General features: G+C 52.7%; 1 protein-coding gene across 1 annotated transcript; it reads left to right on the top strand.

Annotated features, from left to right (window-relative positions):
- The first annotated feature begins 1,403 nt into the window (after positions 1 to 1,403).
- ALG2 (ALG2 alpha-1,3/1,6-mannosyltransferase) lies at positions 1,404 to 3,930 on the top strand. The gene has a single exon (XM_068126882.2). It carries the CDS (start codon positions 1,418 to 1,420, stop codon positions 2,654 to 2,656), a length of 1,239 nt encoding a protein of 412 aa, XP_067982983.2. The 5' UTR covers positions 1,404 to 1,417; the 3' UTR covers positions 2,657 to 3,930.
- The last annotated feature ends 14,568 nt before the right edge of the window (positions 3,931 to 18,498 follow it).

Genomic DNA, 18,498 nt, shown 5'->3' with positions numbered 1-18,498 from the left:
ACCGACTGGACAACCCTCCCATCCACCTTCTGAATAATCCTCTCCAAGAAGTTCTGTCACTCAAGCTTTTGGGTCTCACTATCTGCCATGATCTTTCCTGGGAAAACCACATTTCAAATCTGGCCTCCAAAGCCAGTCGCCGACTGGGCATCCTCCGTCGTGTGAAATCCTTCCTTGGCACACCTGAGCTCCTCACCACATACAAGGCTTTCATCCGCAGCTCAATGGAATACTGCTCTCCCCTCTGGGCTGGTGCTCCTGCCTCACACCTAGCTCGTCTTCACGCTGTTGAAACCAAAGCATTCAGAATCATTGGAATCTCCCGCGATGAAGCTAACTCCAAGGGCCTCTCACTCACTCACCGCAGGCAGGTTGGTGGTCTTTCCGTCTTCTACCAACTCTTCTCTGGCCTTGCCCCCCCAGCTCTCTCTGGGCTCTGTCCCGCAAATATTCCTACAGGTCGCACAAGATCTGCCTGCAACCCTCTTATGGTTAAACTGCCAAAATCAAGACTCTCTGCTCACCTTCACTCCTTCATTCCTCTTTTCTCTCACCTCTGGAACAAACTCCCTCACTCTCTTCAATCCCACTCCACCCTCCAGGTCTTCAAAACAGCTGTTCACCACCATCTCTTATCTTCCCCCATCCAAAACCTTGATCTTTTCTACCCCCTGCTAATTTCACCCCAATTCCAATTTTTTGAAATACCAACTTCTGTCCTGGAAGTCCTTGGTGTCCTTGTGTTTTATACTTCTCCCTCCCCCCCCCCCCACCCCCCCCCTTCCCACGCCTCCCCCCCCCAAGCCCTCTCCCTCCCACACATCTCCCTGCTCTTAAATGTTGTGTGCTCTCAAGTGTTTGTGTGCTTCCCCTTCTCTTGTCTTCCGCTCCCTCTTTTTATATATTTTGTTTGTCTGGTTGATTTGTTTGTGAAGTAAATGTCAGCTCTTTCACGAGCCTCGATTCAGTATACAAAAAAAAGAAAAAAAAAAAAAGAGGTGGCAAGGCCGAAAGCACCAGCGACTGTGCAAATCTTTTTTAAATTTTATAAAAGAAACGGGGCTAAAAATATTAATTCGCCAGTAGTTTCTTCCTTCAGTCAGTGTTTAGGTGCGTGGCGTATACGGACATTAAACACAATAAAGAAGAAGAAGAAGAGTTACATTAAAAAGAATAAACCGCTCATCATTTTTGGTCATTTAAACCAGAAGCACCCTCGCTTGTGCAAGGCGGTCCTAAACTTTGTGAAAGCGTATGGGAGACCTATATAGTTCTATGGATATCCCATAGGCCTCTTTTTTTAAAAAAAAATTTTTTTTGCTCCCCAGTGATGTTCAGGCGCGTGGCGTGTATAGAGCCTCACGGTTCTGAAAACGTCATGAAATGAAACCCAAAATAAGAAGAAGAAGAGGAGGAAATGGAAGACGAAAAGGGAGACAGGATGGCGCGGGTTGTGTTTGTCCACCCGGATCTGGGTATCGGTGGAGCAGAGCGCCTTGTTGTGGATGCAGCGGTGGCCGTGCAGGCGGCTGGACACCACGTGACGGTGTGGACCTCTCATCACGACCCGCGGCACGCTTTCCCGGAGACCACAGACGGATCGTTGCGGGTGGTGACCGCCGGAGATTGGCTTCCTCGCAGTGTGCTGGGACGAGCCGTGGCACTGTGCGCGTACCTTCGCATGGCCTACCTGGCGCTGTACGTGGCCTTGCTCAGCGGCGAGGTGTACGACGTGGCCTTTTGCGACCAGGTGTCCGCTTGCGTGCCCCTCCTACGGTTGCGCAACACCGCGCGGGTCATCTTCTACTGTCACTTCCCCGACTTGTTGCTCAGCAGGCACGACTCCCGGTTGCGTCGCCTCTACCGCGGCCCCATCGACTGGTTGGAGGAGCGAACCACGGCCGCGGCAGACCTCCTGCTCGTGAACAGTAACTTCACCGCCAACGTACTCCGAGAGACCTTTCCGTCGCTCGCGCGGTCTTTCCCCGAGGTGGTGTATCCGTGCGTGGACGCGACCCACCTGCGCGAGGGTCTACCCGCCGATCTACCTGCGCAAGTCCCGCGCGGGAACACCGCGCTCTTCCTGTCCGTGAACCGCTACGAGCGTAAGAAGGCCTTGGGTCTGGCTCTGGAGGCCGTGGCCGAGCTCCGGGACATGCTGTCGCCCGCCGAGTGGGCGAAGGTGCACCTGGTCCAGGCGGGCGGGTTCGACCCACGACTACCCGAGAACGCGGAGGTTTTCGCCGAGCTGACCGACCTGGCGTCCTCGCTGCACCTGTCGGGTTCGGTCACGCTGCTGCGTTCGCCGTCCGAGCAGGTGAAACGAGCCTTGTTCGCTGCGGCCACCGCCGTGGTGTACACGCCGTCCCGCGAGCACCTGGGCATCGTGCCCTTGGAGGCCATGGCCGCGGGCAAGCCCGTCGTGGCGGTGTCTTCGGGCGGTCCGTGCGAGACCGTCGCTCACGGAGTTACGGGTCTCCTTTGTCCACCCGAACCGAAAGCGTTCGCCGACGCCCTGCTCCGACTGCTCCGAGATCCCGACCTGGTTCACACGATGGGTCGGGCCGGCCAGGAAAGGGTGGCCGCTCGCTTTTCACCCGATGCGTTTGGTCGCAGGTTGGACGCACTGGTGCAGACCTGCTGTGCGAGAGGTTGAGGGAATGGTGTTTAAACGAGGTACAAACGGAAGAGGTTTCTCTTGCAAATACGGTTATACCTAGTGATGTGACGTCAGCGTGCTGGTGGAGACCCAGACTTTGGAATTATTCCAAGATTTGTAAAAACTTGAACATTCATTATTTTTGGTTGTTATGTAACTTGTGTCCAGTTTATTCATCAAACCAATGAGGCACGATGATGATAATGTACAAAACGTAACAATTCTCTGCTCTGGAATATGATGATGGATGCAAATGATAAATTATGCACAATGGATGGGTGTAAAATATGGAGTAAATTTTTCTTCCTCTTAACACACATTTCCTATTTGCTCCTTGAAAAATTTGCGATCACCTGACATTCCCCAACGAATCAGTCCTGTCTTGCCTTGTTACCTCTGCCCCCGAAGGTGGATGGACACGTTATGTTTTCACCCCTGTTGGTCTGTAAGATGTCTCAAAAAGTTGTGGATGGATTCGGACGAAACATGGTGGACAGGTTGGCTTGTGACGAGGGCGAATCGATTCGAGTTCTGTGTAGATTCGAATCCAGATCAGATTTTTAAACATTTTAAATCATTCTTCACACTTTAATAATAGGGACAAAAACGATATGTAGCGGAATATCACAAAAAGTTATGGACTAATTATGGCAAAACTTGGTGGAAGAGTTGGGCAGGTAACAAGAACAAGCCGATTAGCTTTTGGTTCGGGTCTGAATCCAGATCCGGCCTCTTGGTGGATAGAAAACGTAAACTGTTCAGCCTGGCGGAGGTGTGCGCTCTACCGAGTGCCCTTCTAGTTTTGTGTGTTTTGTCGATTGTGATTTGATGTACTACCAGGTGCCCGCACGGGAATCAAAACGCGGTACGGATGGGGGCGGCAAAAATGCAAATGGTGTCTTGTGTCATCGAGCCGGCAAGCTGGGAGCAACAATTCACATTTATCGCCACATCTAATGCAATTTAAATGCTCTAATAGTGGTGAGGTGATCCATTTATAACTGTTTGTTCGATATTTGTAGCTTCTTGATGCCTTTGGGTTTGACTTGCATCAAATGACGTAATTTTGTATTGGTGTTAAAGCCAGTGACCAATTGCGCATATTAATAGTAGGAGGATTCTGCCGTCTTCATCCTGAATTCCTTCCTCTTAAAACTTTTCTTCTTTTAAACTTTTACCTCCTCTTCTCAAAAAGCCCAAAAATAAATAAATTTCATTCATTTTATGCATTAAAATTTACGATCTAATTGTGTGAAAAATGTGCGATCTCATTGCGCTTCTGAATGTATTTTTTTTTTCCCCTGCCACATGTTGAAGGTCTACAAGAGTTTCACGTTGCTGGGGTTGTAGGTTGTTGTGGGTCGATTTTTGACATGTGCACCCATTGGTTGGACAGCTGCCAGACCACATCCACATTTGTCACTTGACACCAACCACCATCCTACCAAGACAAAATGATTTGGCTGCCATATTGTTTCCTGGTGGGCCTAACTAGGCCTGTATTGGCCTCTGTTGATTATACACTGTCCAACTTTCTTGCATCAGATTTCCATTGGTTTTGATGTGGTGGAGATTTTTGGTAATTTGTTAGTAATGTTTAATCAAGCCCGTAGACGTCTCCCTCAAAAATATCGTTACGTAATTTTTGAACTGGCCCCATATGTGTTAAACGCACATTTCTCAATTGGTCCGTTGCAGGATTTTTTTTAAAGCCAATTCAGTCGCGCTTAATGGTAAAGTCCCGTACCTTGAATGACCACGTACAGGTTTTTATGAACAAAAGGTCTTTTACCACAGACAGGGCGGGAGGGCGGAAACTTGGTAACTGAATACACCTCAGACATTATTGAGGCCTGAGACTGGATCCATTGTAATCTACATACTGCAAAGAGGATAATAACAACCCTTCTGCTGCTTCTCTACGGAATACTAGTTACCTGAAATGAGACCCAGCTGTCCATCAGATTCGTAATTAATATTGAACCAAACCGTGAAGACCCTCGGAGATGACTTTTATAATACTGTTGCGGATCTCACCGTCGGCCCTTTTTCCCCTTACCAAGGGGGGATTAGTCCCCTTGTCTGCAACTGATCGACGTGAGTCCTGAAGCTGCCCAGCTCCCTCCAGAGAGGCAGGTGAGCAACCTCGTTCGAGACCGCGGACAAGATGTTATTTGCCGAGTGGATTAGCAGCCGCGGCTCGAACCATTAGCAATTACTAGACCCGATTCTGAACGTTGGCCAAATCGTGCCACAGGTATTCAATGGGGAAATCACTAAAACGAAACGGATGTAAAGGAAAGAAGGCAAGGTAGGAATAACAGGGATTTATTAACCAATTACTATCTATCTATAATTCCAGTAATCTCTGTGTGTCTGTGTGTCTGTGTGTTTGTCTGTGACCGCTGTTTCTCGACAACCACGGGTCCGATATACTTTTAACTTGCCAGGTATATTGCTGGGGACCCGAGGATGTGCCTTTTCAAGGTTTCATATTAATCGGACAATTACTTACCGAGCTATGTCCAAAAAACGATTCAACCAATCAGAGAGCAGCGAACTATCGCGTGTGCCGAACGTGGCGGACACACTCTGCCTCGGATGGCACATTTGAGAGCGTATTCATTTATTTCACGTTTGCAAACTATGTTGGCGTTAAACTATGTTTTAAAACTAATAAAAACGAATTTGCGATTCATTCGCTTTCCTGCGCGTTTGTGCACGCGATGGCGATTTCTTTACCAAACTCCGGAAGCCGTTCGCTTTGGACCAAACCATTTCATGTAAATAGAGGGGGGGGGATATAATTTTAGATATAGATATAGTACGGGCAATGCCCTAGTTTACACAATCAAAGGAACCAAGGAGGAGGAAAGAAACGAAAATAAAGACAGAAGGAGAAGAAGACAGTGCAATTATTAACTTATACAAGCTTACTTATACCCAGGGACAAGACACACAAAACAAACTCACATACACAAATGGATGAATGAGGGCAGGAACGAAAGGCTGGAAGGGGATGAAGGTTCAGCTGGAGCTTGCTCCCGCACGGGACGTCGGGCTGGACATCGACGGCCACCGATGCCACCGCAATCTGGTTCCCGCGTAGCAGCGGGTCGAAGCTGCGTATCAAAGCTGCGTGTCACAGGGGGGGGGGGGGGGGCTGGACTGCGTCGTCTCTCTCCTGGCAGAACCGCAAGCCTGACTTGGTTCAGTGCAAATTCCACTCCTCCACTGAACTCTTACGCATCTCCTGGGTCACGCATCTGCCACATCTGCCGCATCTCTCTGAAAAGGCTTGCGCAGGCGCTTTTATAACGCGCTTCCAGATCAATGCGCGCCACGCCCATGATGGTCTCTCATCAGCCCTGGTTGGCTGGTGTGGGCTCGCTGGCTCCACCTTTTGATGATGATGGGCGGGCAACGCCCTTGATATAGCTCCTCCCCCTTCTCCGAGGCTTGATCACGCCGTAATGGCGGCAAATGCAGTTGGCAATAAATGCAGTTGGAAAGGGAGGCTTTGGGGGAATTTGAAAAAAAGGGGGTCTATCTTATTCGATTCGATGCAATGCAGAGTCAACTAATGGGAAACAGAGCCTTATACTAACATAGAATAAGAAATAACTATTTAGAAGGGTATATGATTTTCTACGTGCATGTATATGGACTAGCTATGGTGCACTCATTTCAATTAACAGCCAATGTACACAGGAATTTTAATACTAAATTTACAAAGTGAAGGTTCTAAAAACCGTAACAATACCTTCAAGAGCATGGACGAGAGAGTCGAGTGGACAGAGGCGAAAATATACAAGTAATAACATTTATTTTTATCTGAAGGGATGTAGGGTTGGTACTCCAAAAGTATGGAAACAAGATAGGGATGATCACAAGAAATGATCATCTGAAACAATGACCTAACTCTTATTTGGAAAGGTATGTTGGCCAGAAAGTCCTAGATCCGCCAGAAAATTCTGCCATTGAGTCATAGTTGGTATATCTTTTGAAGAAGGCCTTCTTTCCAGGCTGTACCATAGTCCTTGTAAATATCGAAGAATACCCCAAATCGTGGCTTGTGGTTGTTTAAAAATTTACTAATGCCATTGACAAGTGAAGAAATGTGGTTAATGGAGGAGCATCCCTTTCTGAACCCATTCTGAAACTTATACAGCAGGTTGTTCTTTTCCAGGAAGAAGACCACACGTTCATTGGCCATCTTCTTCATTATTTTACTGACAACAGAAATGAGAGCAATCGGTCAGTATGAGGATGGGTTGTGAATGGGAATAACAGTGGAGTGTTTCCAGTCGCAGGAAAGCTTTCCGAAAGACCAAGCATTGTTAAAAAGTTCAAGGAACACTCCCAGCAGCCTTTCATCGATGTGCTTGAACATAGGGTAGGTTAAATGGTCAGGGCCAGGTGCACTGTTCTTGGACTTCCGAATGGCTTTCTTGAGTTCCCGAAGTGAGAAGTCCAGGTTGAAGGTGGAGCGTTCAGGACAGGTGTCATTGAGGATGGCTTTCATGTTGGTTGGCGAATTGATGCCTGTGTAGCGGCTACCGCTGGGTTTTCACAATCGCCTTGCACCTATCAAGGACGCGGAGCGATCACCATGCCGGGCTCGTCCAGGACGCCCGGGCAGGCCCGCGCTCAACTTGCCAGGCCTCGGCCGGGACGCCCGGGCAGGCTCGCCCTCAACTTGCCAGGCCGCAGCCAGGACGCTGGGCCACGCCCCCTCTCGCCTTTCCTGGGCAAACGCTCCGGGATAATATGTATATATATTGCTGCCCGATAAACGGGCTTTTCAGAGTGCCTGAGTGTTTGGTTTGATTAAAGCAACTCGGATGAATTCCAGCTTTTTGTCGCGTCCATTCTTCCGATCGACGTGGGAGCCCCAGCTCCTTCATTGGTGACCTACCGACAGGGACACGGCAGTCGCCCTTAAACTGCCTACCTTCTGGGAGGCTCACGCGGCGGTTTGGTTCGCACAGGCGGATTCCCTGTTCGCCCTGCGAGGCATCACGGCCGACGACACCCGCTTCCACCATGTGGTAGCAGCGCTCGGTTCAGCCACCGCGGCCCGCGCCCTGAGCCTCCTCGAGAGCCCGCCAGCCGCTGACAAATACGGCGCGATTAAGAAGCTTCTCCTCGACGCTTTCGCCCTCCCATCGGCGGAACGCGCACGGCGCCTGCTCGACCTGCCCGAGCTCGGCGACACGCGCCCTTCCGAGCGAATGGACTACATGCTTTCACTGCTCGGCGAGCACTCTCCGGCATTCCTGTTCCGGGAGCTGTTCCTCCGTCAGCTGCCTAACCCGGTACGCCTCGCCCTGGCAAGCACGACGATCACAGATCCCCGGGCCCTTGCCAGAGAAGCCGACAAGATCTCCGCCGCAGGACAGCGCATCGCAGCGGCGACATGGGACCCACCGCCGTCCGACGCAACACCCATGGCGCCCGAGCACCCGGCACGGTCGACGACCAAACTGCCGACGCAATTGGCGGCCGCTACACCGAGCCGACCACCTCCAGCATGACGACCGGGGCCTCCACCTGACCAAGCGTGGTGTTACTATCATGCCAGGTTCGGACAGAAGGCCCGGACATGCCGACCCCCGTGCACCTTCGGCAGGCCGGGAAACGGCCGGGCCGGCGTTCATTACCAGCCATGAGCGCCGGCCACACGGGCAACTTACTGTTCATCACGGATAAAGCGTCCGGACGGCGCTTCCTGTGCGACACCGGCGCCCAACTGAGCATCATACCCGCCTCTGACCAGGACAGGCAATCCGCGGTTTGCGGCCCCTCCTTGATTGCGGCCAACGGATCGACCATCCGCACCTTCGGCCCGCGCAACGTCACCCTCTGCTTCGGCGGCCAACGCTTTGCTTGGACGTTTGTAACCGCAAACGTGCCCATGGCTCTGCTAGGCGCCGACTTCCTCTGCGCACACGGACTGCTGGTAGACGTCCAACGGCGTCGTTTAATCAACGCCGAAACCTTCAGCTCCCTGGTATGCACATTGAGCAGCTCCGCGCCGACCGAGCTGGCATGCGCCGTCCCGGCGGCGAACGAGTTTGCTCGCCTGCTCACGGAATTCCCGGCCCTCACGCGGCCGACGTTTTCGGCCGTCGCAGTACGGCATGGGATCGAGCACCACATACCAACCACGGGCCCGCCGGTCTACGCCAGGGCCCGCCGCCTCGACCCAGCCAAGCTCGCCGTGGTGAAGGCCGAATTCGACGCGTTGGAGCACCTCGGCATCGTGCGGCGCTCCGATAGCGCGTGGGCCTCGCCACTGCACATCGTGCCAAAGCCGGGGGGTGGATGGCGCCCGTGTGGCGACTACCGCCGTCTCAATGACGCTACCACCCCCGACAGGTACCCGATCCCGCATATCCAAGACTTCTCCGCCCGTCTGGCGGGACAGGTCATTTTTTCGAAAATTGATCTCATACGGGGATATCACCAGGTACCTGTCAGGGCGGCCGACGTCCCTAAAACGGCAGTCATCACGCCGTTCGGCTTATTCGAATTCTTGCGGATGCCGTTTGGTCTCAAGAACGCGGCTCAGGCGTTCCAGCGCTTGATGGACGGCGTGCTGCGTGACCTGCCGTTCCTTTTCGTTTACCTGGACGACATCCTCGTCGCCAGCACGTCCCGGGCCGAGCACCTCCTCCACCTCCGAACACTGTTCGGGCGCCTCAGCGAGCACGGCCTCATCGTCAACCCGGTCAAATGCCACTTCGGCACGACGGCCGTTGATTTTTTGGGCCACCACATCACCAAGAACGGGGCCGTGCCGCTGCCAACCAAGGTCGAGGCCATCACCACGTTCCCGCGTCCCCGCACCATAAAGGCCCTGCAGGAATTCCTGGGAATGGTGAATTTTTATCACCGCTTGGTGCCCCGCGCTGCTCAACTCATGCGGCCCCTCTACGAAGCCCTCCGGGGCAAGCCGGCCAAGCACGACATCGCCTGGTCCGCAGCAATGGATGCGGCCTTCCAAAGCTCAAAGCGGGCCCTCGCCGACGCAACACTGCTCGCTCACCCGGTGCTCAACGCTCCCATCGCCCTCACCACGGATGCCTCCGACTACGCGGTGGGCGCCGTACATGAGCAATGGGTGAACGGGGTTTGGCAGCCACTCGCTTTTTTCAGCCGGCAGCTCCGGCCGAACGAGCTCAAATACAGCACGTTTGACCGGGAGCTCCTCGGTCTACACCTGGCCGTCCGCCATTTCCGCCACCTCCTGGAGGGCCGACCTTTCACGGCGTTTGTCGACCACAAGCCGTTGGTTTACGCCATGGCCAAGGTCACGGAGCCGTGGTCGGCCCGCCAACAGCGCCACCTCTCCGCCGTGTCGGAGTTTACCACGGACATCCGGCACGTCGCCGGCAAAAACAACGCCGTGGCCGACTGTCTTTCCCGGGCCAGCGCGAACGCGGTCCACCTGGGCGTGGACTTTGCGCTTATGGCGGCGGACCAAACCACCGACACCACGGTGCAAGCCCTCCGGGCGGTGGACACGGGCCTCCGCCTGGCCGACATCCCCTTCGCGGACACTGTCCTGCTCTGCGACGTCTCCCAAGGCCAGCCTCGCCCCATCGTGCCCGTCACCTGGCAACGCCGCATCTTCGCCTCCCTCCACGGCCTTTCCCACCCGGGCCGGAAAGCTTCCCAGAAGCTGGTGTCGGCGCGATTCGTCTGGCACGGCCTTCGTCGGGACGTCCGCGATTGGACCAGCACCTGCACGGCCTGCCAACGGGCCAAGGTCCACCGACACACCCAGGCCCCGCTGGCACCTTTCACCGTGCCCGAACGACGTTTCGACCACGTCAACGTGGATCTGGTGGGCCCCCTGCCCCCGTCACGGGGGTTCACACACCTGCTCACCATGGTGGACAGGACCACCAGGTGGCCGGAGGCCGTTCCCCTCGTCTCCACCACCACCGCCGACGTGGCGCAGGCTTTCATCGCCACCTGGGTCGCCCGCTTCGGCGCACCGGCGGACATCTCGTCAGACCGCGGACCACAGTTCACCTCCGAGCTGTGGGGCGCGGTCGCCCGCAACCTGGGGGTCAAGCTCCACCGTACTACGGCCTACCACCCCCAAGCAAACGGGTTGTGCGAGCGATTCCACCGCTCCATGAAGGCCGCGCTCATGGCCGGCCTTCAAGACGGCGGTTGGGCCGACCGGCTGCCGTGGGTCCTTTTGGGCCTCCGCACGGCCCCCAAGGAGGACCTCCAGGCATCCACCGCCGAGCTTGTCTATGGCCAGGCGCTACGCGTCCCGGGCGAATTCGTGCCCGACGCTACCAGTCCCTGGTCCGCAGCTCACCAGCGCTCGGACCTCCAGGAGGCCGCCCGACGGTTTGCCCCCGTGCCAACATCCCACCACGGTGACCCCCAGTCCTACGTCCCCCCAGCACTTCACACAGCGGAGTATGTTTTTGTGCGTCACGACGCACATCGGGGGCCACTCCGGCCGCCGTACGACGGGCCCTTCCGGGTGCTGCGACGGGACGACAAGTCGTTCGTCATCGACATCGGCGGCAGGTCGGACCGGATTGTGGTGGACCGCCTCAAGCCGGCGCACGTGGACGTCGACCACCCACCACGGGTGGCCCTTCCGCCGCGGCGAGGCCGCCCCCCGTCCACGGTGCCTCCCACTCGACCGCCCACCACCACACCGGACCCCCTCCCACGACCCGCCAGGGGTCGCTTTGGCCGGGTCATCAGGACCCCCCTCAAATTGACCCTGCCGGTGCAAGTCGATTCTGGGGGGACGTGTGTAGCGGCTACCGCTGGGTTTTCACAATCGCCTTGCACCTATCAAGGACGCGGAGCGATCACCATGCCGGGCTCGTCCAGGACGCCCGGGCAGGCCCGCGCTCAACTTGCCAGGCCTCGGTCGGGACGCATGCCCGGGCAGGCTCGCCCTCAACTTGCCAGGACGCTGGGCCACGCCCCCTCTCGCCTTTCCTGGGCAAACGCTCCGGGATAATATGTATATATATTGCTGCCCGATAAACGGGCTTTTCAGAGTGCCTGAGTGTTTGGTTTGATTAAAGCAACTCGGATGAATTCCAGCTTTTTGTCGCGTCCATTCTTCCGATCGACGTGGGAGCCCCAGCTCCTTCACCTGTATACTTTGAATTCTGATTCAATGTTGGTGTCTCCATTGAGGATAGAGCAGTGTCGTATTTTCAGGGTCTCTCTGCTCGGACAGAGGGTTTCATTGTTGCAGATGAGCACGGGGATGGTTCTCCCTCCATCTTTGCTTCAGGTCATACATTTTCCTCTACTCCAGATGGTTTGAAGAGAGAGGATGAACAGAACGGTTCTTGGCCCGTTTGATGTTTTTTTTTTTGTTTTTTTTTGTATACAGAGTCGAGGCTCGTGAAAGAGCTAACATTTATCAAACAAACACATCAAACAAACAAGCAAACAAAGTATATAAAAAGGGGAGCGGTCGACAAGATGGGGAGAGAAGGGGAGGGAGCACACAAACACAACATTTGAGAGCAGGGACATCGGGAGATGTGTGGGAGGGAGAGGGCCTGGGGGGAGGCACGATAGGTATAAAACGCAAGGACACCAAGGACTTCCAGGAAAGAAGTCGGCACCTCAAAAAAGTGGATTTGGGGTGAAATTAGCGGGGGTAGAAAAGATCAAGGTTTTGAATGGGGGAAGATAAGAGATGGTGGTGAACAGCTGTTTTAAAGACCTGGAGGGAGGAGTGGGATTGAAGAGAGTGAGGGAGTTTGTTCCAGAGGCGGGAGAAAAGAGGAATGACGGAGTGAAGGTGAGCAGAGAGTCTTGATTTTGGCAGTTTAACCATAAGAGGGTTGCAGGCAGATCTTGTGCGACCTGTAGGAATATTTGGGGGACAGAGCCCAGAGAGAGCTGGGGGAGCAAGGCCGGAGAGGAGGTTTGCTGAGCTCTTCACCTTTTGAACTCCAAGGCATCTTGTATGAACAGATTTTGTTACTCGTTTAAGAGCTGGATAGCCTCTTTGCAGTCATCATTCCAACAGGGAACTTTGATTTTCTGACCAGCTGAGCTTTTAACAAATGGGGATTGAATCCTGAGCTGTTGGAGTCCCAGATTTGCGGTCGAAACATTCGCAGACGCCACGTTTTTGTGGTGCTTCTGACCTGCTTCTACATTTGTGGGCCTGTGCTTCGTGTATTTGTGTTTTTTCATGGGTGGATTTGCGTTTTTTCACGGGATTTTTTTTATTTTCCCTTATGGATCACGAACCACCGGGATGTATCCCCCCTTTTCCCATTGAAACAATGCCCCCACATTTGCGGATTCGATATTCATGGCATTTTCCACGAACGTATCCCCCGCGAATGTTTGCGTCCAACTGTATTTATAGTTTTGACAAAATTGCTATTAAATTTAATTAAAATTAAAATTAAAATAACTCGTTAGCAAGCTCTTCCGTTCCGTCCTCAGAGCAGCAGCTAGAAAAGCATTCCCAGTTTGCCTTGGAAAAGTTTCAAGAGGAGGATCTGGCTAAATCATATTGGTCCCTATCCAATTTGAACGTTAAAGATCACCGGAAAATGGTCACGACCCAAACTGTCAGCGTGGATCCACCATTTGCACCTTGCTGCTGCAGGTTGCTGCCCCGTTAATTCACCCCAGATCCACTTATTTTTGAAATACCGACTTCTTTCCTGGAAGTTCAAACAGAGTCCATGTGTTTTATACCTCTCCCCCTCACCCCAACCCCGCCTTCCCATGCCTCCTCCTCCCAAGCCCTCGCCCTCCCACAGATCTCCCGATGTCCCTGTTCTCTGCTGTTGTACTTGTGTGCTTCCCTCTCTGTCCTCATCTTGTCTCCCGCTCCCTTTATTGTATGTTTTGTGTGTCCGTTTGTTTTTTTGTGATTGATGTTAGCTCTTCCACGAGCCTCGATCTTGTATACAAAAAAAAAAAAAGATGAGAAGAGAAAGGTGAGGTCGAGAGGTGAAGACTGTCCAGTGGACAGATTGACAAAGTTCCAAATGCCATCATTAAAAGCACCAGATCAACTTCATCGATGATGTTTTCGATGCATTAACCATTTCTATCAGTGAGTCGTACACCTCGATTGGGGAGTTGTTGAGAAACCCGGTGGACAGATGGGGGATAAAAGGTACAACACAACCCAGAGTGAACAAGTGTGGCAGATGGTTTCCATGGCAACCTGGTGCGGATTCTAAACGATTCTTGTTCATCCTTTAGTGCAGGTGTAAATCAACTTTTTCATGTAAGGTGGCTTAGTGGAGGATTTATTGTGGGGCAGCATTGCTCCAGCGACTCCGAAGCGTTGCTCTCCTCCCCACCTGACTTGTCAGTCGTTGACTGATTTTGGCGGTTTTGCAGAACTGGAGATCGTAGCTGCGTCCACAATCCTGGAGGGGATGAAATCCAAGATAAAATGTATGTGTATGGATGTATAGAAGATCTGTTCGAACCATTACCCTATTCGCCTCTTACATTATGTTTCCCAGGCCTTTACCGGATTAAAACCATTACAGGATTACCCTAGTCCCTAATTTACCATATTAATCATTACGCACCCCCATTTTGTAATGGTACGATCCTCAACTCCCCCCTCATTTTTGTAATGGTCCAGCCCTAACTTCGAATCGGGTAAAGGGTGCGAAGTTCACGGACATGTATATATGATGGCTGAGCTAAATGGTTCCACAGATTCAAAATTGAGTGGGTGGAGGTAAGGTGGCTTTAATGTAATGGCTGACAGGATGGCCGAGACTCTCAAGGTACGCACACTTGCCTCTGAGCTGTCTAACCAGGGTTGGAATTCTGACCCAGCTATAAACACTCATGCCGGTGTTTCAGAGGCAGGGTGATTCATCAGTGTGTGTCGTCCTTCGGATGGACGTTAAACTTGGTGTCCCATGTGCCTGCATTAGTTGGTGCACGTGCAAGATGGCTTACCGTTTAAGGTGGCTGGCTTAAGATCGCAAGGTCCTGAGTTCAAGGCCCTGCCATGCCGTTGAATTAACACCAGGTAGGTTGACTCAGCCTGGTCATCCATCCTAGGTCGGCAAAATGAGTACCAGCTTACTGGGATGAATGAGCTACTCGAGTATTCTGCGTCGGTGTTGTGAACTGGCCAGGATTGTGCCCAATAGCCGAGAAACTGCTTCGGCAGCCCTAATCATCCGAAGATGCAAAAATGAGTGGTGATCATCATGAACTGCATCAACGACACAACCGCGTCCTCAGCCATGGATGCTACCCTCGTGGCCTTGAGCTGCACACGGAAACTAAAACGGCACTCAGTAGAGAGCATACCTCTGCCAGGTGGAAAGTTTACGTTTTGTATCCCAGAGTAGACCAGAAAATCACGATACACAATCACATTTAATCAAAATCATCAGTCCACAACTTTTTGAGATATCCTGCTATGTATCGTTTTTGGCCTCATCGCCCAATGGTGAAGAATCACTTAAAAAATTCTAGTATCCAAATCCTGATCATCACCAAATCTAATTATTTCGTCCTTGTCACATACGCTACATCTCTGCCAAATTTCGTCCAAATCCGTCCACAACTTTTTGAGATATTTTGTTCACAAACAAACGGACAGACAAACGGACAGACAGGGGTGAAAGCATAACCTCCATTAACCGAAGAGGCGGAAGTAAAAATAAGAATATGGTGAAATGATTAACCAGAGTTCAAATCTTTATTGTTTTTGTTTCCAGTCAGAACTTGATTGGGATGTGTGAACTATTTGTAATGATCGTGTTATGAAATCAAGCCGAGGCCTCTGTTTCCAGATAAAAACCACCTTTAGAGGCCATTTTTCCCCGCAAAGCGGGGGTTGGCCTTTTTCGGGAACCGTGGTTGTTGTTGTTTTTTGGTCCCCTTTTTGAAGCAATGTTTTACGGCCGGATGCCCTTCCTGACACCAACCCTTTTTGCCGCCTTTAACGACAAACAGGGAATTACCAGTGAACTGGTACTCAATTAGCCGACCTCGGAAGGATGACAGGCTGAGTCAACCCCCCTGGCGTTAATTCAGCGATCGACCGGGATTCGAACCCAGGATCCTAGGATCCTAAGCCAGCACCCTAGCCACTAGCCCAACACCAGGGAATTTGTTTCCAGATACGAGGCTTTATTGAAATCTATCTCAACATTGTGGCGGACACAAGGGACACAAATTCAGTGCACCAGCAGGTGGCGCGAACGTCCAGGCGGGGAACTGGAATGCATGCCCCGCCTATCGACCGATCGGCCACGCCCGGGGACTAGGCGTGGCCTCGGGAGATATATGCGGGCTCTAAGCTCGAGCCCGCTCAGTGCTGAAGTACGAGCTTTCGAATAAAGACTTTGTTATACCAACGCGTTGTGGCCTACCTCTCTGGCAATCGAGTCGTGTGTGCGCAGCACCACACTGGTGACCCCAATTGGTTCAGCCGTTGCTGACCACTGAACGCGCCATGGCCACCAACGCCGTCGCAGTTAAACTCCCGGAGTTTTGGGAGGCACAAGCCGACGTTTGGTTCGTCCAGGCCGAAGCTCAATTTCAGCTCCGAGGCATAACGGCGGACGAGACCCGGTACTACCACGTGGTCGCCGCCCTCGGGCCCGGCACTGCCGCCCGAGTCGTGTCCATCCTTCGGCGCCCGCCGGGCGACAACAAATACGAGGCACTCAAACGTCTCCTGCTCGCCACGTTCGGGCTCACGGAGATCGAACGGGCCGACCGCCTCCTGGACCTTCCCAAACTCGGCGACACACAACCATCCGTGCGGATGGATTTTATGCTGTCGCTGCTTGGTGACCAACCCCCGGATTTCTTATTCCGGGCGCTTTTCCTACGCCAGCTACCCGCACAGGTACGCCTCGCGCTGGCCGGTTCCAAGATAAAGGAACCCCGCGCCCTGGCCGTAGAGGCCGACAAGTTTTTCGCGGCCTGCGACACGCGGTCGGTGTACGGTGCTGCCGTAGTGGATCCCGGGGCAGAGGCTACAGCGCCCCCGGCTTCCCTCGTGGCCGCTGCTGCGCCCCGCCCACTACCGCCGCCGCCAACACCACGGCCGCCGCCGCCGCAAACCTGGTGCTACTACCACGCCAGGTTTGGCCGCAAGGCTAAAACGTGTCGCCCGCCGTGCTCTTTTGACAGGTCGGGAAACGACCGGGCCGGCGCTCATTAGCGACCCTGAGCGTCGTCCATTCTGGCAGCCTCCTGTTCATCATGGACACCTTGTCCGGGCGCCGTTTTCTTTGTGACACAGGAGCGCAGGTAAGCGTCCTCCCCGCCTCCATGTCCGACAAGCAAACCGCGGGCCGGGGCCCCGCTTTGCTTGCCGCCAACGGTACACCCATCTGCACATTCGGGAAGCGTTGCCTCTTCCTGCGGTTCGGAGGGCAGCGCTTTCAATGGTTGTTCGTGACCGCCAGCGTGCCAATGGCACTGCTCGGTGCGGACTTCCTATGTGCGAATGGGCTGTTGGTCGACGTGAAGCGCATACGGCTCGTCCAGGCCGAAACCTGGAGATCTCGCGAGGAGATCCTTGGAGATCTCGCGAGATCTTGGAGACGGTGGCAGGGATTCTCGAAGCTCCACACGGTCTCCACGTTTTCAAAGTTAAGTCTGTTCACAATTGTATTTTGTCGAAACTGTATTTATCTTTCGGTGTGTGAAGTTATAGTGTGCACCTTGGAAGTTTCTCGGTGTTTATCTTTCATAAATTAATCGTCTGTTTGCCGCGTCGCGAGCAAGGCCTTTGCCGCGTCACGAGCGATTTGAAATCGAAGTTAAGTAATTGTTCCCATTTGTATTTTCGTTATAACTGTATTTATTTTATGGTGTGTGTACGTCGTATATTGTGTCCCGACGAAGATTTTCGGTGCAAATCTTTCATACCTGTATTGAAAATCGTGTTAATTCGTGTCGTGTCTTGAGGCCTTGTACAGTGTACACTGTACAACCTTGAGGCTTTGTTCTTCTCTCAGCGGTCCGTCGTTTGTGATCCAATAACTTTCGTTCTCGGTTTTCCCAGTCTTTTCACCCCATAGCCTACTTCCTTGTGTAAATCCCAACTCAAAAAAAACAAAAAAAACAAAAAAAAAAACATTTCCTTCTCTGTTCTCATTCGTTTACTCATTCTTATTCGTTCGTTCGTTCTTCGACCACGTGTTTCTCCCCCATTTCCCCAGATAGTTTTCACTGTTATTAACCTTCAATGTTTACACTTTCCCCTCAAGTTATGTATTCCATCATATATTATAACACCTTTTTCTTCTTCTTCTTTAAAAGGCTGCTTTCGACTTGCTCACCAAATCTATTCATCCCAAAAAAAAATTCCATCTCCTATAGTGCCTTTTTTCTACATTCCCTAAACTCTCCTGCACTCCATCCTCCATCCAGCGTCCTTAAACGTATTTTTAACTCGAAGGTCACAAGAAACTCATTTTGCAATAAATGTTCGTTTCCCATTAATCGTACACTTTCTAAAATCAAATCTCACCCCTCCCCTCCAAATCTTCCCCATAACCCCTCCCCTCCAAATCCTCCCCATCACCCATCCCTTTCAAATCTCCCCCCTTGCCCCCTCCCTCCTAAACTACCCCCTCACCCTTCCCCTCCAAGACTCCCCCTCACCCCTCCCCTCCTAGACTCCTCCCTCACCCCTCCCCTCCAAATCTCCCCCATATCCCATCCCTTTCAAATCCCTCCCCTTGTCCCTTCCCTCCCAAACTCCCCCCTCGCCCCTCCCCTTCGAATCTCCCCACCCTCATTTCTTCTCAATTTCCCCCCTCTCACTCCCCCTCCTCAAAGCGTCCTCCCCGCTTCTTCCC

Source organism: Myxine glutinosa, chromosome 10, assembly GCF_964187855.1.
Source record: "Myxine glutinosa chromosome 10, kmMyxGlut1.1, whole genome shotgun sequence".
NCBI classification, from domain to species: domain Eukaryota; kingdom Metazoa; phylum Chordata; class Myxini; order Myxiniformes; family Myxinidae; genus Myxine; species Myxine glutinosa.
The sequence above is the reverse complement of the archived record's forward strand: the minus strand, read 5'-3'. Positions and strand labels throughout refer to the sequence as shown.